This window comes from Dermacentor albipictus, chromosome 1, assembly GCF_038994185.2.
Source record: "Dermacentor albipictus isolate Rhodes 1998 colony chromosome 1, USDA_Dalb.pri_finalv2, whole genome shotgun sequence".
Taxonomy (NCBI): Eukaryota; Metazoa; Arthropoda; class Arachnida; order Ixodida; family Ixodidae; genus Dermacentor; species Dermacentor albipictus.
This window is the reverse complement of record NC_091821.1, coordinates 336,410,242-336,438,113: the sequence shown is the minus strand read 5'-3', so window position 1 is coordinate 336,438,113 and position 27,872 is coordinate 336,410,242. Positions and strand designations below refer to the sequence as shown.

The 27,872-nt window shown below is 52.3% G+C and overlaps 1 protein-coding gene across 4 annotated transcripts in view; it reads right to left on the bottom strand.

Annotated features, from left to right (window-relative positions):
• Positions 1 to 27,872, bottom strand: part of LOC139054560 (platelet binding protein GspB-like) — a 249,237-nt gene that overhangs the window by 109,733 nt on the left and 111,632 nt on the right. Inside the window, exon 1 of one of the 4 annotated variants that reach the window (XM_070531701.1) lies at positions 1,632 to 1,672. The exons of the other annotated variants lie outside the window; for them this stretch is intronic. Coding sequence (XP_070387802.1) covers positions 1,632 to 1,657 — 26 coding nt within the window. The 5' untranslated portion in view covers positions 1,658 to 1,672. Of the gene's footprint in view, positions 1 to 1,631; positions 1,673 to 27,872 lie in introns of those variants that run through there. 4 annotated transcript variants of the gene reach the window in all.

Below are 27,872 nucleotides of genomic sequence, written 5' to 3'. Positions count from 1 at the left end.
CCTGGGGTGGTATAGGTGCGTTTCACCTGCGCGAGGAAGGCGTCGGTGTCCTGCCGATGATTATGAGTGAGGCGGCGAATGCTAAGACGCGTCTGTGTTTTAGATTGCGTGGGATCGAGCATATGGCGTAACAGGTGCCAAGCGCGGGTTGTGGAGAGATTGCCTCGGAGGCCGTCACAAACCTGAGCCCAGTTAGCTTTGCAAAGAGTGGCACTATGGTGTTCTATTTGGGATTGAAGCTGGGTGAGTTTGAGTTTTAGTTTCCTGTTGTGCTTTTGAGTTCTCCACCTTCGCGTTATGTTCTCTTGAGCTTCAAGAAGGTGGGCGAGCTTACTGTCGATAACGGGGGTGTCTGGGGTAGTATCGAGCGTTTGGGTATGTTGGCGAATGTCTTTCTGTAACTGAGTAGTCCAGGTGTCTAGGTCGAAGGGGCCCTGTGCTGGCTGCGCTTGCCTAAATTTACGGAGCTGATCCCAATTAGTGTGCCTAGCGGTAAATTTGCGCTGAGGTCGGCGATAGTTCACCGCTATGCGAATCAGGTGGTGGTCGCTGCCTAGTGTGGCTTGCGTTCTTTCCCACTGTAGGTGAGCCAAGTTTCTACCAAGCGTGAGGTCTGGGCTAGTATCGGCAGTAACACTGTTACCTACCCGCGTAGGTAGGCTAAAATCATTAAAGATGGTCAGGTGAAGTAATAGCGTATTATTGTATAAAACTGTGCCTCTGTGGTTGGTGCGTCGATAGCCCCAGTCCACGTGAGCGCAGTTAAAGTCACCGGCAATCAGTAGGGGGTTTGATCCGGCCATTTGGGTTACGGATTTGAGGAGTGGAACAAGTAGGTGAATCGGCTGTCGTGGGAGAAGATAGCAGTTAAGCATGAACAGGGGAGATTGTGCAGGAGTGGGGGGTAAAATTTCGATGAAGGTGTGAGCAATAGGGGAGCTAACGTCGTGCTCCGCGTAATGCAAGGTGTTACAGACGTATGTAACCACCCGAGGAAGATCAGTGGAGTCAGAGGGGATAACAGCGTATCCTGGCAGTTGCCTGCAAACATTGGCATCCTGGATAGCGATAATGTCTGGTGGGGACAAAGAGTTGGCGATAATCTGCTGCAGAGGGTCGCGCTTTCGCCGAAAGCCCCTGCAATTCCATTGAATAATTTGTAAGGAATTATGGCGCCTCGGAGGAGCCATGTTGAAGGGTGGCGGGGCGAAGGAGGAGTGCAGAAGGTGGGACTGCGGGAGGAGAGGCCGCTGAGAGTCCAGATATAAGGTTAGCTAAACGCTCCTCAACCTTGGCCATGATGCTAGATATGACCCTATCTATTATACCGGTAATGGTAGCTTCAATCATAGTCTGGCACTGTGCAGTGACCTGCGCAGTAATGCGCTCTGTGAACTTGGATTCTAGGTTTTGGGCGAGGTCCTGAAATTTGGCTTCCAGGTCTATAGGTTGGACTGGGCTCTCATCAGGCCTCCTCTTTTTCTGAGGAGGTTGGTCGGACGGGTTGGATGAGGAAGATGGGGATGGTGGAGTGGGGGGTAGAGCAGGGGTGGAGGTAGAGACGGCTGCCTTGAGCTGCCTTACCTCATCCCGCAGAGCCTTCACGTCCGAGTCCTGGGAGGTCATGATATTCGTCTTGGCAACCTTGGAAGCCCATGTAGAGGTAGACGGGAGGGTCGTGTTAAGCGGGGGAAAGTCCTTCTTGGTAGGGAACTTCGACTTCTGGGGCGGTGGGCTATGTCGTTTGGTGGCGGAATTTCTTGCCTTGCACGAGCCGGTGCCCGTGAGGTGCTGCCCCCCACAGAGAATGCAGATCGGGATGCAGGAGGGAACATCTTGCGGCTCATGCTTGTCCCCGCACCGCGGGCAGAGACCACTCTTGGGGTGGGGGCACACGTCGTGTCTGTGGCCCGGTCGACGACAGTTTGTGCACGCGTCTGGACTTCCCTTGTACGTCGTGCATCTATGCACTACACTCATGTAGCGTATGGTGTGAGGGACTGGGCCATGCGCAAATGTGATCAATATGGAGAGGGTCCTACCCATTCTGCGGGCTGCGATGATATCAGCTTCCGGGTTGCGAGTCTGGAGGTCTTGTAGCATCTCTTCGGGTGTTTCCGCCCAGTAGGCTTGCGAGATGACTCCGCGCGCAGCAGCGGGCGGCGGTGCGATGTAGGCGGCGATGGGGTAACTGGTTTCTTGAAGGACCACTTCCTTGAGTTGGACGAGGTGAAGGGCCGTTGACTCGTGAGGTGTAGCGACCGTGAAGGTGTTATTCGTCGGGTGAATCCGGAGGTGAAACTCTCCTAGGTCCCGGTCAGCGGCGGTGACTCGCAGAGCTTTCATGAGTGGCTGCGCCATGGCTCCGTTCAAAGCGAGGCCTCCTCTTGGTCGGAAGACTACCCTTATAGTGCCGGGAGGGAGTGAAGCAAGTTGCTTACTTCGCAATGCGATTGCGTGCGTCACGCGCAGCTGTTGTTGTTGAGCACGGTATGTCGGCTTGAAGGTCGCAGGGGCAGTGTCGGCCGGAGCACCGACGGCGGGCGCGGCAGGCTTGTCTCGAACAGGGGCTGCATGAGGGGGCACAACCAGCGCTTCCGGGCTTGGTTTGCCTCCCTTGTACGCGCGGAGTATCGTGGTCCACTCACTGGGTCTGAACGTTGTCGGGTCGAGGTCTTCGCCCTGCACCTCCATGGCTGTTGGGGGTGGGTGCGCTACCAGTGATTAGCGAGGCAAAACCAAGTGCGGCGGCTGGCCAGGAGCAGACTTTCCGACATCGATGTGGTCCAAAAAAGTTCGGATGTAGGTTTAGCGGTCGGCAGCGGCGCAAACGGAGGGGATTCGTGCGTATTCCGTGGTGACTGGCACACACAGCGCACGGCACCTCGGGAGGCCCGGGCGGGGGGCGACGGGCAAAGCTCGCGCCTCGGGAGGCCCCCCCCCCCCCCCCCCCACACACACACACACACACACACACTCCTGCAAACTTTGCATTCTACCTTCGACAATGGCGGCCTCAATAGTCGGCTATATTGCAGAAAGAAAGTGCTACACAGTTCATGCCTGCGTCCAACGTGAGACGAAATCGACGTGCTAATCCGGGCACTACCGCGCGTACGCTGACGACATGCGCTGCGATACAATACTATAAAGAAACAAATATCGTAGGAAACAAAAGGAAGGTCCACAGCTTCGACACAAAGTGCGCACGCGTAGCCATTTCGCAAGTGTGAAAACAGAACTGCGCTGCCGGCGACCTGCTGTACAGTCAGATCATTGACGTTTTGTCTTTCTCGCTTTCTCAAGCACGCAATTTCTATATTGCACTGCACGGTAATTACGTTTACTCGTGCAAAATGTCGTCGTTAAATTAAATTGCGCGATTTAACGCCTCGAAACTGCGCAGCGGGTATACGAGGGATCCCCATAGGAGGCGGGGCTGCTCCGGATTAATCTTGAACCTCCTCGGGTTCTTACACGTGCACCCAAAACACAGAGCACGTGAGCGTTTTTTGCATAGCGCCCCGCGTGTGAATGCGGTCCCCGCGGCCGGGATCAAATTCACGTCATCGAACTACAGTATCGAACCCACGAGATCGTGCTCACCAGCGCAACGCTACAGCCCCGGCCAACTGCGGGTGAAACGTTGTTGTTTTCTCATTTTTTTCGTTATTATGTAACTTGAAGTAACTTTGCAATAGAAATAACCAATGTTTTCTCTTTAATTACTGTGACACATAGAGTTATTTTAGAAAACGAAGACTGCTGCAGTTACACCGAGCATGAGCAGCACTCTGTCAGGAAGTTATTCATCTCCTTTTGTTCTATACCCCCCTCGGGTAATTCCGTACACTGCCCAAAAAGCGAATAAATGAATATGGAAATGGAAGTGTTCATATAGTTCATGCGAATAGTTGTTGAACGAGCGAGGCGATGAGTCAATGTCCCCACAAAAATTGCATGTAGCCAACAAAGTACATACTGCACACAAAATACTCTCAACACACTCTATTGTTTGGCGAAATAAACTTTCTTTTAAAGGCCACCGACCTCGGCCCCGAGACATCCTGCTTCCTCCGTAATCGTTCAGTCTTAAATAGTGCCAACTTGACCGAACTGACCTTTTCACAAAAGACTCTACACCGCGTAGGAAAAAAAAAAAAGATAAAGTAACGGCGCACAATCGTCAGCCTGAGCTCGAGTCCACCCCCCTAAAGCGTCCGACGGCCACATATGCATGCCTAAAAACCAGCCGGCACATTCTTTTTTCAGCTTGCCGCGGCGCATCAAGCCAAAAGGCGCGGGACGAATTGTTTCCCCGCTTCTCACGACGTCATCGTCGCCGCCGATGTTGCGCAAAAAAAAAAAAAAAGAGCGAGCCGCCACTTTATTTTTTTTCCTCCCCGAAATTTGCGCGAAAGAAGCTCCACCCGCGTCGTGCTCCGTGAAGGGCATGACAGCGGCGTATAGCGCCGCGCACGCGGGACGGGGGCCTCCGCGGTTTTGCGGCGGGCGGAGAACGAGGCCGCACGTCTCTCGTGGCTTCGGCCGCCGCCGCCGCTTCCGGTCGATCGGGCGCGGGCGTCAAGGATCGGGGTTGATCGGCGCGGGCCGCGCTTGAGTGACAGCTTCTCTGACCGGGGACGACTTCGCCCATCCAAGAGAGCGCGGGTGTATTTACATGCGCGCTTGGCACGGTTCGTCCAGCTCGCGGCACTTCTACGCACACGCGCGGCCAAGGTGCGCTAAAGGACGCGGCGGCGTCGCCGCCGTCTCTGCGTGTATACGTACACCGACGGCCCTCGAAGTCGCCCCTGTAGCGGGCCGGACACATTCCTATACGCGCCAACCTACGGAGGTGCCCGAAAGAAGATGCAAACAAACGCGGGAAGCCGCGTGATTTGTGCGGAAGGTCAGTCCATAGCGCCGCAAGAGAAGCACCGCGCGCCTACTAAGTACACGTCTCACGCGCAAGAACGCGTCATTCGTAGTTGCAATAAGAAGCTGTCACAGAGATGTTCTGTAAGCGCTGCATCATTTCATGATTTCTCGGTCTGGTTTCCGTGACAACTACCGACGCTAAAAAAAAAAAAAAATGTATGGCTTCTTATTATCATCCCAGGATTGACGAGCGTGACGCCACTACTGATATAAGGGCGTTCGGAAACGTGTACGAAGTCGCGTGCTCGACAAATACAGCGGGCAAAATGACCCGCGTGAACTGCGCACCGATACTCAAAGCAAGCGAAGGATATGTAGGGACGTCCACTCTGGGAGAAAAACCCTTATCTGCATTCGGCGCGATGTCAAAAACGTTTCAGCTTTATGAGAACAAAATGGCAGAGCGCAGACACCAATTCATATATCTAGATATTATTCTCTAGTTTCTCATTCCTAACTGAACCTACTTTATATGAGCGCTCGAATACCAATGAAGTGTCCCATGCAAAGAGTGAACGTTCCTATGCATGGATGCCCTGCAGCAAGTTTGCCCTGAAATGGAGGACAGCCTATATGGTATCGGCAGACAGCCTGCACCTCGAAGTCGAGCTATATGGTCGGAGCAGGAGGGTATATGTTGAAACAGATTAAATGACGTTTCTGTGCCGTTTTCAAGGCCCATATAATACTCTCTGCAGTGTTGGACTCACGGATGCTTCGGAATAAAGAAGCTGCTATTCTTGCCGCTTCTTTTTGTCGACGCTGGTGCAAACCGGAGAACCGATCAGGACCAGCAAGTCACTCACAAAGACCACCACGGGAGAAACGCGGGGGCCGGCTTCCGAAGAGGTCTAAGACGAGCGCTCGCCGCCGCGGCCCCACGTTCTCTTCGCGTACCTTGGTTCACTGCACTCGAAGAAACGCGGCGGCACAGTTACGAAGCGACGACCCCACCTCTCGGGAGCCCCTCTTTTTTCTCAATAGATTTCAATGCGCCTCGCATCAGAGGCCAGCGTCAAAGAACGCCTCCGGAGCCGACGAGTAGCGCTGGACGTAGTACTACTACCGTGCCATAACGCGGGCGCCGCCCGGCCACTGAAGCACTTATCAGCGAGAGCCGTTCGCCTCCGCCAGGCTTGTCAGCGGGCAGCGAGCGCCGCATAGCGAGCGCTCTCTCCCCACGCGGTTCCGGCCCAGCGAGCGCGCGCGCGCGCTTCTTCTAACCGCGCCGTGGGCGTCCCTGCGCACACAATGGCCGCGCGCAAACAGGGCCGCCGCCGCGCACGCGCACACACCGCGCGGTCCGACCAGCGGCGGATGAGAGCGTCTACTCGCGCTTCACGGTCATCACCGAGCCGACAGCGCCGGACAAGGCCTGCTCGCGTCCATCTGCCGAGTGCCGATCGCTTCATCGACGGCGAGCAGCGTGGACACACACACCGCGTGTACGCAAACTGCCGTCGACAGAAAGGGGTTTCGGCTATAGAGTCGCGGTTATATTAGAGTGCCAGCCCTTGGCGTCCGTTCTTGAGTTTAGCGTCGGCCCTCGGAGAGACCGAGCGAACGAGCACAGTGAGGGAGGAAAGCGCGAACGCGGAGCGCAGCAGGGGATGAAAAAAGGCGACGGCGAAGAAAGCGCGATGGTGGCGAAACGTTAAGAAAAGCGTGGTGCCGCGCAAGACGGGCTCTGTGGCGTCGACCGCTACGAGATGGCGCCGGAGTAGCGCGCCGTCGTCTGTTCACCGACGGATGACCGGCGGCATGCGGCGAGCGGGTCCACCGATGCCATATATGGAAACAAAGCACTGCATGAGCGGAGGTCTGTCTGCGGCGGCTGCTGTGAATCGCGCCTGCGCGTCGCCCACGCGCCGCCTCTCTCTGTCGATTAGCGATCTGCCGATTAATGAGGTAGTCGCGCCACACTTCGCTCCGTTTGCAATGTGCCCCAAGAGAAAGGTACTACGCGCCAGCCAATATATCGCGAAACGAAAGAAAGTATAGATCTGCGCTCAAATTTCGCGTTAGGAAGCATCGTAATCGTCGGTGATTTTTTATAGAGCCCCCATTCCTGACATTCCAAATAGTGAAAGTAGACTGTTCCATACTATTACGCTGCCCCGCACAAGAAGAGTTGCCTCCTGCTCACGGGACCATTAAGCCGAGAGCGGCTAGCAAATAGCGATCATGTAGTAAAGAAGATATTATTATTATTATTATTATTATTATTATTATTATTATTATTATTATTATTATTATTATTATTATTAAAGCGGGAATCTGCGATACAGAAGCGTTATGTGGTGCAGGGGACTCTGTTACGTGAGAGTGATTGCTTTTCCCATGCTGCTGACTGCAGTTTCCAGAGCTCTCATCGTCTGCCCGACGGAGTACTACATGTTTACTCTTCCTGTACCCGATCGGAGTGAACGCGTGCTCCGCGGGAGAAGCCTGGAAAACGGAAGTTAAACATGAGAAAATAAGTTACTCTGGCGAAACGATTTCTCGGCGTCCCCGTATGTTCAGCGCATGCGTGGAACCCTGAACGAAGAAAGCGAGCGTATATGGTATACGCCGCCGGGATAAGCGCCGCTGGCGAGCTCCATTCGCAGCGACGCGTGTGCCAGCTGTACTAATTAGGAACCGAATTCATATACGTCGATCGAAGAGTGAAGTGGAATAGTTGGTTGGAAGATGCGAGCGACTATACATTTTATCCGCCTGATACCGGACAGTTTTAGCCCTGCGTTACTTATACACTGTAAACGAAAATAAACCCAGCTGAGAGTTTTTAAGAGGTGATGTGCCCTAAAAGCTCCCCTCCTCAAATATTTACTCCGATGTATGGGAGCAAAACAGCGCCATTCCCTCGTTTCACTCCGCTGGCTAGCTGCCGGAGTATTAAGGCGACATGACGCGATTTTACTCCGCTTAAAAATTTTGTTCTCCCGTGAAACTCCGACAGGGAGTTTTGAAAAACTCCCCTCCGCCGATACAGGTTAGTCACGTGGCGCTTCCCATGAGGCTGTGCGCCTCGCCAGCGACCGGGCGCGTTCGGCGGAGCGGGCAGTGCTCATGGCTGACGGTTTGTTCACGTCTGTGAAGTTTCGTTCCGTGACAGCGTTTCGTCAATTTGTTTCCCGTATCTCCTTCCAGAAAGTGTTATAGGCATGCCTGAAGCTCACTGTATCTCAGCTTCAAGTACATTAGCTGTGATCACTTTGCTGACAACGATGATTGCAAGAACCACGTTTTCAAGTGCGGAAAAAGGCTTAGGTATACCTCGAAGCTGCTCACTGGCTCGTGATGTCGGCTCACGTTCTGGCTGTGTTTCCGTGCTGCGTCACCCTGTCTTGTGTTCTTCAGTACGTGAAATGCCACTTCTATGTCCTTTTGAGTACATGCTGACAACGTCCGGTGTAATGTTTGTAAGGACCGCGTAGCAATGGCAACAGCAGCCACTGTTCGAGCGACGACATCCGTGCTAGTCGCGCATGAATGGCGTAACCCAAGTTCGTTGCGGTGCTGTGTTGCCAGTGAGAAAGACCGGAGTGCAAGCAACTGTTTTTATTTATCTGTGAACGGATATCCTCGCCCGAAGAAAAACGGTAGGACATAAGTATATATGTGTGCTTAAAATAAAGCTTCTTATTGAGCGATGTGAATCGAATTGTTATCGCGCATATAGGTTTTGGTCACGTCGTTGCTTCCGATATTGCATTAACATTACGCTCTATCCGAGACACTGATTTAGACGCATGCCTGCTGGCTACGAGTTTAGGGGTTCACTCGACAGATCAGCGATGTAGCTCCTTTTCGCAACCGAGACAGATTGCTTGTACTCAGAGCAAGTAGTGCGGTGTATAAAATGTATGTCTGCGCATTTTTCGGTGTTACGTCGGCTGCTGCGGGTCATGCTCACAGGTAATAATTTCTTGCTACGCTACCACTATATCGAAAAAATGTAATTTTGCTATGCAGCACATGCACTTACATTTTTCTAGCTTACTGTAACTAACGCACTACTTTTTGGCCGCGAACGCCGGCAGTGTACGAAGTCGCTTCAGCACTCACAGAATGGCATAGTTTTGAAAAATAACGCCATTAACTTTTTTTCTCTCACTATTTTGAATTAACAGTTTTGTGTTGATTAAGGTATTCTGTTAGTTTCAAAGAAGCAGATCTCGTATGAACGAGCATGTGAGTCGTAATTTTGAAAACAGCACAGCTGCTCCCTTGGCGGTTTCGAGGCACGCAGTATCGTGGCTATATATACTGGCACCGTTGCATCTTGAGTATCGCGTGTACGTGGGATGTCTTTCAAATTTCTGCATTGGGCGTTTCTGGAATGTTTATGTATGTCATCATATATGTGCTTTCATTGACTTGTTTCATCGAATTTGACGTGGTCTCGTGTGCATATTTCGAAATTTAACCAGCAGCCTCTGCATGTAAACATGTTCGCGCAAACTGACGCGATGCCTCTTTTTATACTCCCGTTGCACCTCGAAAAAACTCCGTCAATTGCAAAGCAAAAAATAAAAAAAGACAGAAAAAAACCTCCCATAATTCCACGCAAAAATTCCGCTCGTGCGGAGTAAAAATTCTACTCCGATCATACGGAGCATAATAAACTCCGAACCAGGGGGTCGCTAGAGGACAAGCAGTATACTCCCACCTCGGAGTTATTTCCGTGTACAGTGTATACTTATGCCGGTGATTTCACGCCTGTAAAAAAGCTCTTCTCAAATAGAAAAGCCTGCGCGCTAAACACGCAGCCTCGCCTCGCTCGTAATTGCGGCAATTTTCTTGATTTTTCTTTATTGCCCTAAGAATCGTAAGCTATTACTTGGAGGCCGGCGCCGTTGTGTATTCTAGCGAGGAATTTCCCGCATCCCGAGTTACTATATAGAGGCTCTGTTCTGAATTCTGGGTTGTACGTGCCGTAACCACGATATGATTATGAGGCGGGCCCCCGTAGTGGGAGTATCCGGATTAATTATGAGCACCAGGGGATCGATCTTTAGCGCGCCCCCAATGCACGGAACACGGGTGTTTTTGCATTTCTCCCCCATCGAAATGGGCCACCGCGGCCGGGATTTGATGCCGCGACCTCGTGCTTAGCAGCGCAACACCATATATACACTGAGCGACAACGGCGGTTGTTGAAGCCTTCAAGGAAGAACGTCAGACGTGTAAAGCTGACCGGTCATTCGTCACCTGTGCTCCATGTGACTATTTTACGCTTGACGCAGTTAAATGGAGTCCCTGCACGTCAAGCTCAACCGGTCCGCGTCTCGTTTCGGCCATCGCGGGCGAGTAAGAATGCTGGACGGCTCGCTTGCGTGAACGATATCACTTTTCCCGAGCCCGGCCGCCAATGCAGGGTCTCAGAGGAGAGTACCCGTACCTTTCCGGCTTAATCGAAATCGGCATCGCCCCCCTGGCGTCAAGGAGCATGCATGCAGACCGGTATAATCGTGACGCAGAATCGCCTACGATATCAAATTCGAGGCGCGCGCGCGCTCCTTGGCTTCACGTGTCTTTATCGCCAGAGGTTCTGCACTTGCGCGCGTGGCGTCGCTACCTATCAGATGCCGCTGCGGCGAAGACTGCGGCGGCTGCGGCGATGTAGGCCACCCACGGCCAACGCGGAGAGAGCGGCGATCAGCTGCTGTCGCCGACGTCGTCGTCGACGTCGTTGCCGCCGGCCCATCGCGGCTGACCAAGGCCGCGCCGACGTCGGCATCGACTCGCGGCCTCGGAATTGATTTCCGAAAAGAGGCGCTCGCGCGCGTCCGAGGGCCTGCCGCAGTAAACGCCTAACTGGACGTTAAATGTAAAAGGGTTAGTGATCGACTGCATAATCTAAAATCGCAGTATAACCAAGTCTACCGACTGAAAGCGCGCTAAGGAACTATACGACGCTGATGAACATAATATCTGTGGCACGCGTGCGAAGCATGTGCGGTTGCATCGATCGCTGTAAAACGGGAAATACAGACGGCGACGGGCGTCCGATGCGACGCGCCAAAATTATGGTTGCTCCTACTGTTCGCTATATAGCTATATATCGGAATATGATAGAACCTGTCTGTTCGATGCAGCTGTGTATAACTTTTCGCACATCGGAATGCAGGCTGCATTGAGTCGTATCATACGTTTCCATGGTAATGTATCACACGCTTCCATCGCTGCAACGCGTCTTGATGACGATCGCTATAATAAAGGCGCACGCGCACGATGGCTTAAACGGCTACAACAGGCGCGCATAAGCGAAGATTCTTTTGCTTTCCCCACCAATCTGTCCTCGTGCCATTCGTATATACGAGGGCGCCGTGGAAGCGGTCGCCGAAGCTTGACGGCTGCATCGCGGGCAAAAAAAAAAACCAATCCGTCCTTCCTTCTTTTTCTTTTCCTCTCCTTTCGGCTAGCCACATGGCGGCGAGAGCTCATGTGGGCGTATTCCCTTCGACGCTGCGACGACGCAACACGACGTGCCACAGACGACGCGCGTTTCGCACAAAACTTCGGCGCACTAGGCCATATACGCGCTTCGGTGCGTGCGTTGACAAGTGTGGCCTCCTTCGATGTGCAGAATGCGCCGGTACAGCGCGAAGAACGGCCCTCTCGAGGAAGGAAAAGAGCAAACAATACGTACTAAGACGGCGGCGTATACATTTCTCTGTACGAGTGATGTGCCAACGGTATAGTACACCGCGCGCCTGACGAATGCGCCGGGTGTGTACATTACAAGGCGCGTCTTTGTTACTTTCGCGCATACATTCTCTGCCCCTCACCCTTTCCCCCGCTGACACGGCTCGCGGATTTGATGCACGCCTAGCTGGATTCTTTACGCCTGTCTTTATAACTCCCGTACGTCGCTTGCTTAAGAGAAACCTCTACACCCCCCCCCCCCCCCCCTCCAGTTCTCTCTGTGCAAGTGCGTGTAAACCGCAAAAGGAATGATCGCACACAGCAACCACTCAAACCGATTTGAAATTTTGAATATGTATACTGTAATTTAGAAGAAAAGAAAATGTAATTACAGCGACTATACGGAGCATGTAACTTCACTCAACTTAAAGAAAAAAGAAAATACCGAAAGTCAGTAAATTTTAAAAAAAGATAAAATAAAAAGACAAGCACGAGTTTTACAACTGCGTAACTTCGCACCGAGTAGGGACATCGCATTTCTGTGAACTCCAGCTAATTAAGGCGTCTCAAGCGGTATGTTGACATGTGCCGGCCGTTTCTGGTGAGGAAATGTTTTAATGTTTCGCTATAAACGAAGTCTTTCGTTCCTATGGAATGCGATGCAATCCTTGGTTAGCGATACGAACTATTAACTGTAATCCCGAACGGATGCCGCCTAAAATTTCACGACGTCACCCATGTATAGGGCACGGGAACTGCGATAGCTGTAATTCTTGCCCGATGTTTTTTTGCTTACCAATCGCTTTTCCCCCTTCCCCAGTACAAGGTAGCCTACCGCGCTCCGCCTGGTTAACCTCCCTCTGCCTCTCCTTATGACTTCTCCCTTTCCCTCTCTTCTTGCTTACCCATACGACACTCAAGGTAAGACTGCCGTTTTTGACATTCCAGAAGTATATTCCACGCAATTAGCTTCCAATCCTCCATTTCAACAACTTCGCATTCCCCGTGCGCGTCGCCGTCAGGGCTGCAAAGCCTACGCAAGATCGCGGCGTCCATTGATGGCTGAACACTGCCTGCGACTGCCAAATGATGCAGAGATATTGAACACGCGCCTGGTGACGCTGTATACCTCGTTGCCTGCAGGCACAGCGGCGTGCTGCAGGCAACAAGGACACTGCGTCGCTCAATTCGCACTGTTCTCTCGCGCAGACACGCTTCTTTCATAGTCGCCCGAGTGCCAATACAAAAATAGCAAGGATCCTTCCTTCTAGGAGGGCAACGAAACGAGGGAGTCGGAGCACCTGCTGGACAAGCGCGGTGTCGAAAAGGGGCGAAGCATCTCTTGTCAGACACGACTGCGCCCTTCATCACTCGCGCACATATACATACGGAGGTTGGGACAATTGGCTGTGCAAATTCGCCGAGTGTTTACAGCTTAGACTTCGCACCGTAACAATCGGTCGATGCCCGCAAGATCGATGACAGTGGACATCGTTTGCCAGACGGTCACAAACAAGGAAAATCCGGCTCAAAGTTAAGTCCTTATAGTTATCAGTCATTGTTCATTTGCGCGTCCTTAGAGTATACCAGAGAAACGTAAACTAAGTGCAGGTACTGTTAAACCGGCCAGTTGGTAGCGAGCTTCTCCATTCATGTTACCAGCGCCATAAAAAAACAGGACACAAAGAGCGCAAGCACGCAGACACCACAACGACTAGACTATACAACTGGGCAGTTGTAGTCCAGCGTTAGCGGTGTCTGCGTCTAACTGTGCCATATCTTCGCGCTGGTAGCATGAATGAAGAACAGTGCTAAAAGGCTTTTAAGCTACGGAATACTTCATCGGTCACTGAAACTGGCAGCATGCGCGCCATTGTTTGCCTGACTTCCACTCGATCGGCAACGAGAAACTGCAGTCTTTTGCTCAGCTTCGGAACGCGTTGGCGCTGGAGCAGAGCCCCCGCAGATGCTGAAAAAAATCGGCTGTCACACTGTGTGTACTTACGAAGAACTTATGAAGGAGAAAGCAAGAGCGACATATCACAGTCTCGGGTAGCTTGAATCGCCCGCATGTATACCACACGATCTCTCGGAGGACGCACCGCTACGATGGCCTGTTGGAACTTGATGGAAAACGGGTGCATGCGCTTGCTGCAACACGGCTAATACACGCGCGGAATCGCATGCCGTACGCCTTGCTGCATAGTTTTGTTTTGCCGCTAACTACGCCAGCGTGGGAAGTTTGCCTACTGAAGAGCCCGCTATACCCTAAATATGACTATGGGGAAAAGGCAGTAATAAATATATGAAAAGTAAGCATCAACAAAGGAACAATATTGGTAGAAATAAAAATACAGATCGTGAAAAGCTTTCACAAGGAAACCATACCGTATATACTTGGAGCATACATGTGTCATGTATCCCGTGTATAATGTAGAGTCAACGCCGGGCCCGTGATTAGAAGCAACGCACGCTGAAACACTGACTAAATAGCAAGTCCCGTGGAATGTCCCAGCATGGAAAAGTCATCATAACATTAGATTGAGACAAAGAATAAGAAGGAAATCACACTAAAGCGCAGACATGCAAACACAACAGAGGTTCATGGGAACAACACGAAGTGATCAGCATGGAAGGGCGAACAACGCATGTCGCAGGCTAGCGGCAACGCTTGTCTTCGTGAAGGCGAAGGCAGGTACCCTCGTCTAAAAGTTGGCTCCTGCGAAATCCCTTGTTCGACCACTGTGTAGACCACTTAAAGCACACAAGACGTCAACGACACGAGAAAGTAATAATTTCGGCGTGTTTTCGTTTTCCTCTCGGCCGCAGTGTCGAATCGCAGCCTCCGATGGTCTGCCGCGCAGCGCTGTAAAAACACGGCACTTGAAAAACATTCACTACCGCGAAATGGCATTGCAATGAGGGTGGGAAGGAGGAGCGGAGACTCGATGGGGGCGGTGGCCAATCGGGCGACCAGCGGGCACAAGCTGGCCCTCTGCAAAGCGCCCGAGGCGGCGAGCAGATCGACGTCGAAGGCCGATCGCGGCGACGACCAATCCAGACGCGCGGGAGAGGAGAGCGCAATCGAAAACCGCGGAGCCTGCGTGACGCTCGTCTGGCCTGCCGCCGGTATGCGGCAAACCCAGACGACACACCACTGCGCCGCGCAGTCGAACGGATCGAGTGATCGCGGGCGCGCCCGTTTGCATATCGCGACGGCTGCCCAGGCGCTGGCGGTTTCGCGTGCGTGTGACGCCTCTGGTTTCGCGTGTGAGGCCGCCGGGCATATCGCGGAGTATTAAGATACCGGCGATTCGTATATTCCAAGTGCGCGTGATGGAAATGAAACGCTGCGGAAGGACATGCTAAAAAAGAAAGCAAATTGATCTGAATGGAATTTGCTGCTGTACTTCAGGTGGGAAGCTCACATCTAGGTGGTCTTATAGCGTCTCCCGCAACCAAGTCGCGGATATAAGACGTAGGAGCTCGCGCAAGAGATGCTCTGCTCCACTGCCTAGTAGTCAACCGGGTGGAAGGAGAAACCCGGTTAAGCTGCTTACGTTCCAACCTCCTCTGGCTCTTTCAGAACAACCCAGAGTACCGCCCCGTGATGTTCGCGCGGGCAACTTTCGCTAATCAACGAGCAAAAGTGGCTGCAGGGCGCAGAGGCAAAACTGACTTCGAAGGAGCACGGCTGTACTGCAGGGTAAGCTAAAGCACTATGTATAGCACAGCCGCAGCGCCGCATACGTTGACACATTTGAAATAAAGAAGAAAAGAAAGACACCGCCCAAACACCACCCGCTTCGATTAAGAGCCAAGTTTTCCGAGCGAGAATTCGTACGCTTACTTGTGTGTGTATATATACACGCGTATGTGACGCGCACACGTAGCTTCTCTCTCGCCCCTATATCTGCGGGCGGGGCCCGCGGCCACTGGGTCGCGCCGGTGACCCGACGAGGGGGAAGGGTCGGGGCGATCTGTGTACTGCCGCGGGTGCATCGGGCACCCCCCCCCCCCCCCCCCCCCCCCCCCGACGACGACGACGAGAGTTCAGGGGCCAAAGCACGCGCGTGTCACCCGCATACGGGGCGGCAAACCTGTCCGGGGAGGGGGGGGGGGGGGGGGGCGTGCTGCTAAATGCCGCCCGCCGCGCTGACGACGCTATCTGCTACGGGGCTCAGCTTGGCGAGCGGGTCTCTCAACCTTGCGCCATCAATATGGCTCCCGGAATTCCTACACACTCAGGGTCGCCGAGCCGTGGCGCAGCAATAAAGCGGTCCAAGTGCCAAACTGGTTTCCCATTAAGAAGCCCGTGAAATGCAATGAAACTTACACGCGACGAGCCGTTCATTATAATGCTTCTATGTGGGCTTTTGTTGTACCTACGGGCTCTTCTAATGTACACCTTAAGAAACGTCTGCACCATTTGGGGCTTATCTTGAGCCCAAACAAAAAAGGAAAAGCAAGTGATTCCTTGCCTTTCCTTTCTTTAACGCTGCACACGCGGTACTTTCATTCAGTTCACGATCGGCATCTGCGTGAAGTAGCGTTCCCGAGAGGAAAGCAGCGAGCGCTGAGACTTAAAAGAAAGCGAACGAGATAGCCGACGACTATTCCTTGGGGACAATTAAGTCACGCAGAAGATGGTGTAATTTTTTTTTTCGTTCTTTGTAGAGAGTATACATGTGTAAAATAAGGCAGCATCGGCACAATAACCGATAGGAAAGTCAACTGTGTCGTCACTGTTTCCAAATGGGCCTGTGACGAGACTCGAGGCAGAGCGACGCGGCTTCTTTTCTCGCTCATATAACATTCCAGACTGCCGGACCTGAACACTGACACGACAGGAGGGGGCAAACGCCGGCAGCGACCCTGCAGTGCGGCTGTACAGCACCGGCCGCAAACGTCACAACCACCACCGCCGCCGAACGGGCCGTTCCAGTGAGACGCGCGCAAACAACCAGCGTGAAAACCAGCGTAAACACGCAAACGTCGGACGGCTTCGCACACGGAGTGCCGCACGCCCCTCCCTAATACGCCGCTCCGCAACATCGCCCGCTCTCCCCCGATCATGACCTCCGGAGCGTCACCTCGACTTCGGAGCGCAGCGGAGATCGCGAAGTGGCGCTGCGTGAATACCGTACTACAACTACTACTGCGCACCGAACGCACAGGTGTCAGCTGCCGTGGCACAGCCGCGGATCGCCGGCGCTCGCGCAAACAGCGGTGACCTTGTTCGCGGGCCGATGCGAGCGCGCGTGGAAATGACGGCTGTGCGCACGACACACAGGGCCGCCGCGGAAGCGACGCGCGAACGCTTGGACGCCACGCGCGCGCTGAACTGCGGGCTGCACGGCGGAAGGCACCGGAACATTAAATGGCGCTAATTATTTCGCCGGGCGAACCGTGCACAAGCGCAACCTCGCGTTGGCTAGCGGAACGCCAGTTTTCGCCCGTCTGCCTTTCAATCTTTCTTCCTTTCTTTCTCTTTCGTTCTTTTTTTCTGCTTGCTTGATTACTTTTAACGAGAAGTGAGTGTGCGGGCGTACCTAGCCAGAGTACACTCCGAAAACTCTCTGGGCGCGGTTGGTTGAACCTGTGCAACTTGACAGCGTTCACACTCTACCCAATTCACTCCGTCACTACTCTCTCTCTCTCTCTCTCTCTCTCTCTCTCTCTCTCTCTCTCTCTCTCTCTCTCTCCGGGAAGTGTGTGTTGTTGTCCACTCGGGTTACGCCCGTTAACTATATTCCGGTGACCATATCCGAGGCGCGTTCAAAATGTTCGCTTTCGCGAGTTGAAAAACACCGCTGATTACCGCGCGACGGAACTGGCCAGATCATAAATTTTCTGCCGTCATTACACATCCACCCCTGCACATCCCGCCGCCATCCACTCCGTCTTCCGAAGCCCGCCTCCCTGCATGCTGCTACTGCGCTAGGAGCCGTGTAATGGATGTTTCGCTAAGCAGTCGGTTACTTCGCAATCAGCTTGAGCTTGCCCCGTGCGGCATTCCGCGCCTCAGATGAGGAATGGGACGGTGCGCGAAAAAGTTTGTTAAAAAGAAGAAAAAGAAAGAACACGAGAGGGCGTTGCCAATTGAAAGGCACGTCCGTAATGAGCCCCGCGTTGTTGCGTAATCCGGAGTCTCTGATAGCAGCACTCCTGTGCACCTCACAGAGTTTGATCTGCGAAGGCGGTGTGAAAGCGCGACGGCACTAATTGCGCTGCTGCAGAGAGTGAGAAAAAAAAAAGAAAGAACGAAAAGCCGCTAAGAGAGAGAGAGAGAGAAAGCAAGGGTAGGAAAGGCAGGGAGGTCAACCAGAACAGCATCCGGTTTGCGACCCTACACTGCGGGTGGGGGAAAGGGGAATAGAAAGAGGAAGAAAGGGAGAGAGTAAGCACTGAGTACGTGTGGGAGGGACACCGTACACAATGACACTATAAGCGGTTAAAGCCGCTAAATTTTAGTACTAAGGGTTTAGCCTGAACGTATATCTGGGCTATATTGTTTCACCCTTTTACCAGAACGTAAGCGCCGACCGCGACGTCTAGTGACGCTACGTTCAACCGCGATGCGTAGAGGATCATTCTATTTCTCAGAAGCACGCGTCATATCGTTCTGAGTGACCGACACCATTTGCAACGCAGTCGCTTTTTTAATATCAAACTTTGATGGATCGGTAAAACAGCAGTTACAAAACACGTAAGCTGTTATTTGTAATTATTAGCGCTTGTACACTACGTGTTACACTTTTTACAGCTAAGCTGCATACAGCTACCCGCCGGCGGTTGTCGATGTCCGTCCGTCCATGTGTCGAGTCCACACAACAAAAAATTTCGCTTCCAGTTTCTCGCGAACGCTCTGTAGCTCTCAACCTAACGTAGGTACCTTGAAAAAACATTCGTACTGAAATTGGAAGCTAAGACCACGCTATCATTACGCCGAGTTTCGTTTACTTCTCATGATTAGTTCACAGAGAAGTTGTAAACGTATGGTTACAGAAAACGGCTGTAACTCTTATTTTATTGAAACTATCCTGAAACAAATTATACGAATATTAGCCGCTAAGACGACTCTTAAGTCACGCCGAATTTCATCTACTTTTCTTAATTACGTAGTTCACAATGATGTTGTAATATCGTGTAATTCCCGTCTGCTGTCAATACATAGGCTTCTACGAGAGGGAAACGGACAGCCCCATGTTTTGTAATAATAATAATAATAATAATAATAATAATAATAATAATATACGCTGACTGAGGTAAAACCCACCACAGCTATAGCCTCACTGCACGTCCTTCACAGAGTGGAAGGGCTGATATCTTTTCTCTCTGTGTGTGTGTGTGTACTGTGTGCGTTTTATATTAACTCTGCGCAATTCCTTATCTGTTTACATGCTCATCGCAGTCTACACCACGGTCGCTTGTCGGTGTTCGTGACTTTGCTTACAAACTCATTGCGGCGCGACTTGCATTTGCCCTTAATATTTATATGTCCATGTGTCCATATGTCTGCGTGCGGTGTGTTTCTGACCCTATGACGTGATTTCTCCTCATCTTCCCATCACATAAATGTTCTATAATGTTGTTTCTGCAATGCGAAAAGGAGCAGCCGTCACCATTACAAGGTGACTACATCTCTTTCCTTTATTTTCACTGCAACAATAATTACAAAAAAGCGTAAGCTGTTCATTTGTCCCGCCTATTTTATAGATCCTGCTGTGACCTTCCGCGTCAAGCCTGTTTAAAATAAAAATATTTTTTTATCACGCCAGTTAGCGCGACAATTGTCCTTATGGTGACAGAGTTCTGATCGAGCCGTCTATACTGCAAAGCACTTCAGTCCAGACTGTTTTTACAGCAATGAGGGAGCGAAGTGGAGGCAGCAGCAGGCGTCAGCCAATCAGGAAGCGGGATCACGCCGAACGCGCACGTACGTACCATGTGTCGCGGGTCCCGCTTACGTCACGGCGTCGCCTGTATGGGCCAGGTGCCTTTGTTAATAGCGGCGTAAAGGGAGCACTCGCGTGATGGAGTTCGTAGAAACGTCATTTTGTAGCGCGGTTCAGCTTCCACAAGTGTCTCCAGAAATATGTTGAAAGGGATGAAACAGCTTTTTACTGCGCTAGCTGCACCATAGACCTTTAAAAAAAAAAAGAGAAGATACTACAAGAAACTTTGGCGTTAGCGTTTACGACAGATGCAAGTATGACAGTTCAGTCAGCATGGGAAAGATGCACAGTACGCGGATTTCTCTAAACTTCGTCCTTGTGGCTTCAAACGGATTTACCCCACCGCGACTAGAGCATTTCAAACAACGTACTGCGCTACAGATGCATCGATTCGTGACGCGATTATGCATGCGCGAAGAGAGCGCCTCGGTGCGCTTGGACAACTACGACTGTTTGAAAATTTAGAATGGAAAATAGCAATAAATCGCGAAATCGCGCTACAAGGAGGTCTGAGGCCACAGCACGAAGATTCGATCCATCCACGTACTAAGCAACATTCCCATAGTGGCTGAGCGATCAAAGCGCCAACGCTCTCTCCAGTGAATTTTATAGCAAACATGTGTGCGTGTGTAGGTTTCTTCTGAATTTTTTTATCCTTCTCTCTCTAACCTATCGCAACCGCTTACCCCTCCTCCAGTACAGGGCAGCTAACCGGAGATAATCTCTGGTTGACCTTCCAGTCTCTCTCTCTCTCTCTCTCTCTCAATGAACTGGACAACACCGCGGCGTCGCAGTGACGTCAGGGCGTACCGCGCAAGCACTGAATCACGCCCGGGGTTGCCCCGTGGCCCGTGCAGTGCGCGCAGGCAAAAACAGCCCGCTGCACAGAGGTCGGCGAGCGGCTGCCCAGTGGCCGGCGGCGCAATTAGGAGGAGCGACGGGAGAGCGCCCCCTACCCCTCGGCGCCCTCCAAGGTCGACCTTCCCAAGGTCGGCCGCCCCGGCAGCACCAACGCGCCGAGCCGCAACGCACACACAGAGCGCGCCGCGACCACCACACGACTCGCTTTCGCTCCAGAGGAAAAGAGAGCCCTCCTCAACAGGCAACGGGCCGGACCAACACCACCTAGATAGCACAAGGCCTGTTTACTCCGATCCATGACGTCACGCTACCTGGCCCGAAATTTCTATTGACAAGGCTGGCGTGACGAAAGCGGTGACGTCAAAATCACTGTTGCCTACTCGGGAGCATCCCCATTACATTCTATGGCAGTCGGGCCAGGTAGCATGACGTCATGGATCGAAATGAAAAGGCCTTGTGCTATCTAGGTGGTGTTGGCCGGACACGCGAGATCGCGAAGGTCCGCGCATTAGTTGCCACAAGCGAGGCGCGTTGTGGGGGCCCCGGTGTGCAAATGTGGGTTCACCTAGAGTTCGGCGCCCAGCTAGAGTTTAGACCAAGCGTTTGGGAGAGAGGCACAGTTTCGCCAAAATCGGGCCGCATTCTCAATCGATCACATTCGCAGATGAATGTACCTTCCGCCGGAGCTCGTTAATTGATTGGCCATAAGAGCATGTGCGCAGAGGAATAGCACTGAGCGAGAAGAATACGGAGAACCAAACAATGAAGTCGGAAAAAGCATATGGGAGATAATATGCGTATGTTTTAAGAAAATGTAGATGTAAAAAAAAATTGACAGTCACTTAAGCATCCTTACGTGATTTGAATGCGAAAAGATGATGACGTCTACAAATAATTGGTTACGCCCATGACACATGACGTCATACGTTGTCACGTGTCCTTCGCAACTCGACCTAAGCCTAACTTAATTCACCATGGTCTAAACTGTACCAACCTTAATCGTCCTTAATCTACTTTAAGGCACCTTAATCCACTTTAATCTACCTTGGTCTAATTTGTACCAACCTTAATCCACTTTAATACACTTTCACTTTGATTCACTTTACTCTACCTTAGGCCACCTTACTCTAACTTGTTTTAACTTTAATTCTGTGTTTCTACTGACGTCACTGATGATGATTTCAGCTACCACTCGTTGCGGAAAAACGCCGGAGCTTCATGAGACATACAATGCTTTCGCATTTATAAAGAGGGAGGATATGAAGGGGGACAGAAAAAGAGAACCTGCCGGAGGTGCGAGCCGGAACCGCGTCTGCGGCATTGCACGCGTGATGCTCTAGCGTTAAGCTAGAGCGGCGGCCGTCCGCCCGTACACTGTCTTGGGCATTCCGGCTATGCGCGCCATATAGATCTACATGGCCCAAGCAATCATCCACACGCAAAGCGCTTGCGTGATGCGGCCCCGCCAGGCAGTCGGCACCAATCACGGGCCTCGACTGCAGCCGCGAGGACACCGCGCGGTTGAGGTGTCCTCTGCGGAGAGACGGTTACTGCGCTGCACTTCATCCCGCATTTTCATCCCCTTCCATAACAATCTCAATCGCCGCGATGGGCAGTAGCAAACCTCCCGCCAACAGTGTTGTTTCTACGTGTCACAGCTCTCGAGAGCGCTGAGGGGACCCTGCCCGATATACCCCAGCGGCCCGTCCACGCTGCACGTCGCACCATGCAAAAGGAACCGTATACCCAAAAGTAAATCCGTCATAGGGTCAGCGCCTGTGACGTTCTGCTCCACAGCGCGAGGGCCCGGGTTCGATTCCCGGGCTTATGACATAACGGGGGATATAGCGTGATACTGTTGCGGTGACGTCGCCACCCGACTTTCGTATACTTGCGTGATTTCCAGCACACCATGACCTCTGCTCAGGGTTTCCTTTATAAATCCTTACATAAATTATATTCATACGCCCTCGTATTACATTATAGAAAAGTGAGGGCTTTTCCCTGCAGCAGAAATATTACCTGACAATCCAGGTTAAATTATTGCTGGTCTTAAATGCGCCCTGAACTTATATATATTTGCCAGCACGACGCGAGGCGCTTTTGCAAGTGAATTTCAAGCCTCGCGCGAGTATATAGCGCGCCGTGGTCGTCTCACGGTGACGCCAGCGCATCACGCGCGCGAACGGTTTTTCCCGGCCACGCGATCGCACAGGAGACGCGCACGTCTCGTCCGAGAGCCATTCCGAGAAATCGAAAATGAAAAGACTTTCCTTTTCTGAACGGCCGCTCCCTGTGAGGAACGACGACGGCGGCGGCGTTTCCTCGGAGCGCTTTTCTGCCGCGCGTAAAAGCGATGCGCGCCCACGGATCACAATTTGCGCACGCCGACGCGCTCGTCCTCGAACCGGCCGCGACGACGGGCAGGTTGCGGAATTGCGCGTCGGACGCTTACGCCAACGTTTGGCAATTTATGTAGCCCTAAATTGTGCGTGGGGGACGGACGAATGGGCGCGCTTACAAGCTCGCTTGGAAACCATCCTCGGGGAATACGCCTAAGGAAACGGGAGGTCTATTCTCGCAACCTTTCTTTCTCTCTCTTTTTTTTTTCCGTGAAGAACCATGCCACAAACGAGCACGTTCACGTATCTGGTATTCCGGGACGAAGACAGCGGCGGTGTATAGGGTAAGAGAGGTAAAGGCGTTGAGCGTCCAAAGAAATAAAACCGTCCACTCCCGTCGACTCGAAAAGAAAGCTTGCCGCGGTCGCACGCACGCAACCGGCAACGTGAGAAATTTCGAGATCAGCCACCGTGTGGCACGCTAGCTCTCACACAGTATTAAGTCCTCTTTAACAGTTCTTGAATGGAACATTTTAGCATATAGCGTTGCCGCGTTCTTCCGTTACCTGCATACGTATACGTCTCCGGCCGCCGACTGCACAGACGCGGCCTCGATCTGCCACGAACGCGCAATTAGCTGCAGGTTGTAACGGTTACGATAAAATGGTAAAGATATATGTCAAAATACTCCAATTCCACCTCAGTCCTTCCTTCCCTGCAAGGTATGCGGGCAGCTCCGGACTGAATCGTTGTCAGGCTCCTACAACGGGCTCGTGCGATCACATCCTTTTCACATATTTGCTTCTTTTCTCATCTCTTATCCCTTCAGTGCAGAATAACCATCAATATAGCTACTCTGGTTAGCTCTCTCTCTCTCTCTCTCTCTCTCTCTCTCTCTCTCTCTCTCTCCAGTGCAGAATATTTCTGCTTTTTCAAGTTTCGTCGAGGGAGACGCCGCCGCCGCAGCTCCGGGTATCCGGGTCACGGTGCCCAGGTATGCGGGTGGACCGTCCCACATCGCCCGTGGCATGTTCGGTCGCTGAGGACGAGCGGACTTGGGGAGCGTGCGCGCATGCGTATATACCTTCACAACTGCGAGTGCAATAAAGGAGAGCTACTCTAAAGTCTTACCTCGCTAAATCTGTGCGGCGTCGTACAGAGGGCGCCCCCAAAATTCGCGGTCAGTGCAATCTAAACGGCGAGCCTTATCGGTGCACTCAGTTCTTCCGCGAAGCCTACACCGCGAAGAGCTCCCGTCGTCTGCTTTCGAAAACGGACAAAGAAAGCTAGCAGACGAAGAATTTCGGGGACACCCGCTGTGCTTACGTCATTTGCTTATGCTCGAAGGGAAGCACAACGTTTGAACGAACATTATTTCAAACTTCATTAGCTTTGCTTTCTTTTCCCTTCAATCGATAGCGTAAATGATGCCTTTCATTGCGCATACTAGAAAAAAAGAGAGAGAGAGAGATAAAATCCAAGGGCGTCGTTGCATTTTCTAAGCAGCAGTGCAGCACGCGAGCGTACGTGCCTGATATATAATAAAGACAGGTGAGAAATCTTGTTTCCTCAACTGTAACTAGCTATCTTTCCAAGGAACTGAAATGCTTGCCCTTGTTTGGCACGTTGTTCAGTAGAGTAACGCAGATCATAGAATGCAATGTTTGCGTAACTCAACTACCTTCATGGTGCTTAGCAGAACGCACCTGACGCGCATCATTACGCGAGACCTGTTCCCACCTCCTCTGCCACCGGACTTCCAGTAAAACCACAACGGGCACAGATCCTATGAAGAACTTAGGGGTGGTGGGAAACAGATGGAGCAGTGGTATTTTCGATAATTGAACAAAAAAAGGAAACGACAATAACAACATCACAAGAAAGAGGGAAGGCGATCTCCCTGCATGTGTCAGTCAGAAACTTGGTCGCCATGCCCAAGTTTCTTTTTTTTTTTTCTATCTATAGGTGGTCACGGTCCAAGGTTGTTTGCTATCGCCGGAGAAAATGAAGGTAAAACGCTCTCTCTCTCTCTCTCTCTCTCTCTCTCTCTCTCTCTCTCTTATTTTTCTCGATAACGAAGTTTTCTCACACGTTAAGAGCGGCCGCTTTACTATTGCGCGAAGCGTAATAGTAAAGCGGAGTTTATTAGTTGCCCTGCGTAACAAAGCGGCTCGCCAAGAGAGGAGGAAGCGCTTGCGAGCTACAACCGCATCTAGCCTCGCAAGGAAATGCCGGTCAAGTGGTCCGCCCGGGCGTCTCAATTTCACCTGTATGCGGAGGTGAATATGCCGCAGATCTACTACGCGCGGTGTAAGCATGCCACTGTTGAGGGGGATGCACAAGGCGGCGGGGCGGAGCGGCGGAGTGAAAGCATATATACCTTTCGCCGAGGGCAAGCATACTGCAGCGGATGAGGTCAGGATTTCCCTGTGTGCGCGGTCATGGTTATTCAAGGCGGTGCTTGCCCATTCTATAACTCATTCAGCAAGACAGGAAACATAGAAGACATTTCGCCGTTCTGACCACACTGCCGTGATGGAAGGGACTCTCTTATTGATATAACCTGCAGAAGAAAGACCTTCCGCACGCGTGCCTACACCACCTCGCGTTTCCAAAAAAAGGTCCGTTATAGAGAGAGATAGACATAAGTGAAATGCGAAAGGCGGGGAAATTAACAGGAAGACAGACAACCAGTTTGCTACTCTGCACTGGGAAAGGGGTAAGGAGAGACAGAAAGGTTATGCCCGCAAAGAAGTTTCACGCCTTCTTTTTCGGGGGGTTTCTGAGGGACACTGGTTTTTGCTGCAAGAAATGTGGTACCGAAACCCGGTAGCACCCTCCTGTTACTACACAAACCACCAGAAGGTCGGATACTCGCGTGCTATATATATATATGTATGTATATGTATGTGCACATATGTTATGCTGCCTCCCTGCAGAAACAGGGATTGTGGACACGTCAAGCTGTTGAAGGACAGCTTTTCATCTACAGTCCCTCCATCTGTAAATGTACAGGATGGCAAATACACAATTTCATTTCATTTCATTTCTGCTATGGCTCTTAAACAATATCGCGGTCTGTTTCTCGCTACATTGAATTTGACACCCTTCCAACTACAACTCCCTTGCCGCTTTCTTTTTGAGTCCTATCCGTACACAGCAACGAGCCTGCGTTACCCGACTTGTCGAAACACCGAATTTGTTTCCTCCGAGCGGGCCAGAATGGGCATGCCTCGTAGCTGCTAGACTGCTGCACGGCTTCGGGGAAACAAGAGCGCAGTATAGTCGAAGCAGCGGCGCCAAGCAGCCGGCGATAAGTCGCCGCTGCCGCTATCGCAACCGGCACGGGCCTGTCCGCGCACCGCAGCGCTGGTACGGTTTTCCTCCCCCCCCCCCTCCCTCTCTCCGACTAAGAAAATTATGCTTTTAGATTATGGACCGGTTTCGTGTTTAGAAACAAGATTGCACGTGCTTCACCTGGCCAGGGGGACACGGGCAGAGAAGGTCGAACGCTAGAGCGCTGAGCTGCTGATCCGAACAGGGTCGACTCGCTACTGCCGCACAACTCCACAGGAAAAAGCTTGGGTTTGGGCTCGACTAGTGATATGCTGTGGGTGTCCCCGCACGTGCGCACGCGTACATAACGGAAGCACGCCGCAAGCGCTTCTGTCCTTGAAACGAAACGCTTCTTCGGGTTTATTCAGTCGCATCGTCACGCAGTTGCTGGCCTTCGCGTGACATTAAATGGCAATGGTTGCCTCTGAGGGCGTGTACACAGAGTCGCTATAAGCGCACCTTTCTTAACTGCGTGCATGACTGCAAATTCCTCAGAAGTGCCTGCCGGTTTAAAATCCGAAGCTCGCCTTTCACGAGTCGTGGATACCATTTCTCGAGGCCCTACAGACGCCGCAGCAAAGGGGCTCGGGCCATGTACATATAAGTAGCATCAGCGTTACCTGCTAAGCCGCACTCTGATCTTGACAGCCACAGACACCACCGATAGTAAGCGAAAGTTATCTGTCACTTTGCACTACACGCTTATAACAGTGTAGCTACCTAAAAAAAAATTAAATTATGGGGTTTTACGTGCCAAAACCACTTTCTGATTATGAGGCACGCCGTAGTGGAGTACACCGGAAATTTCGACCACCTGGGGTTCTTTAACGTGCACCTTGTGGGGATCGCACGCGCATCCCGATATCTCCGGAGCGGCCACGCGGTTATCACGCGATAATCACGTGCTCGCTCGCGGAGGGTAGCGTGGAGAGGGCACCTTCGCCACTCCCGCTGCTCTTCGCGCCTGGCCGCAACGCTGCAGCCAAGGCACCCCGTTCCCTCCTTTCCCTTTCTTGGAACCGGGGAGACCCCCTCTCCGCCGCTCGGGAGAAGCGCTATTCCCCCGACGCATCTTTGTCTCACGGCGGAAGAGCTAGCGAACGGCCGCATCTCAAATCAGCCGCTGAGACCGCCGCACGCCGTCCCCCTGCGGCGCCCGGACCTTGGTGTGCGACTCACCGCCCCAGGGCCCGAGCGCGGATCCACTTTTGGGTGAGCTGAACTCTTATCAGCCTCTTTTGTGGTTCCCACATGGTGCGGTTTGTTTCGCCCCAGACGTGCGGAATGCTCCGCCGCTGAGGTTTTGTGTTGTGTTGTGTTGTGTTTGTGTGTGTTGTGGCTGTTGTTGTCTGTTGGAAACAGTGTACTCTAAGGTGAATAAACACCTTAGGTTGAGACTCACCCTGTCCCCACTGGCCTGAACCCGCCGTGGTCGCAACTCACTGCGAGCCGCGGGTTAGGGGTCACAGCTCTGACTGCTAGGGCTGCTGCGAAAGTGCTAGGGAGCGACTGCCGCTCCGTCGGCGCTGTGCGATCCAGAGAAGGGTCAGGTGCGCACGCGCGAGCCTGAGTAATACCCCTATAACCTAAATCTAAGTACACGGGTGTTTTCGCATTTCGCCCCCATCGAAATGCGGCCGTCGTGGCCGGGATTCGATCCCGCGACCTCGTGCTCAGCAGCCCAACACCATAGCCACTGAGCAACCACGCCGGGTGTGTAGCTACCTAGTGTAGCTACCTTACGGCAGCGACGGAATTGTGCAGGCTCCGATGAGTACTG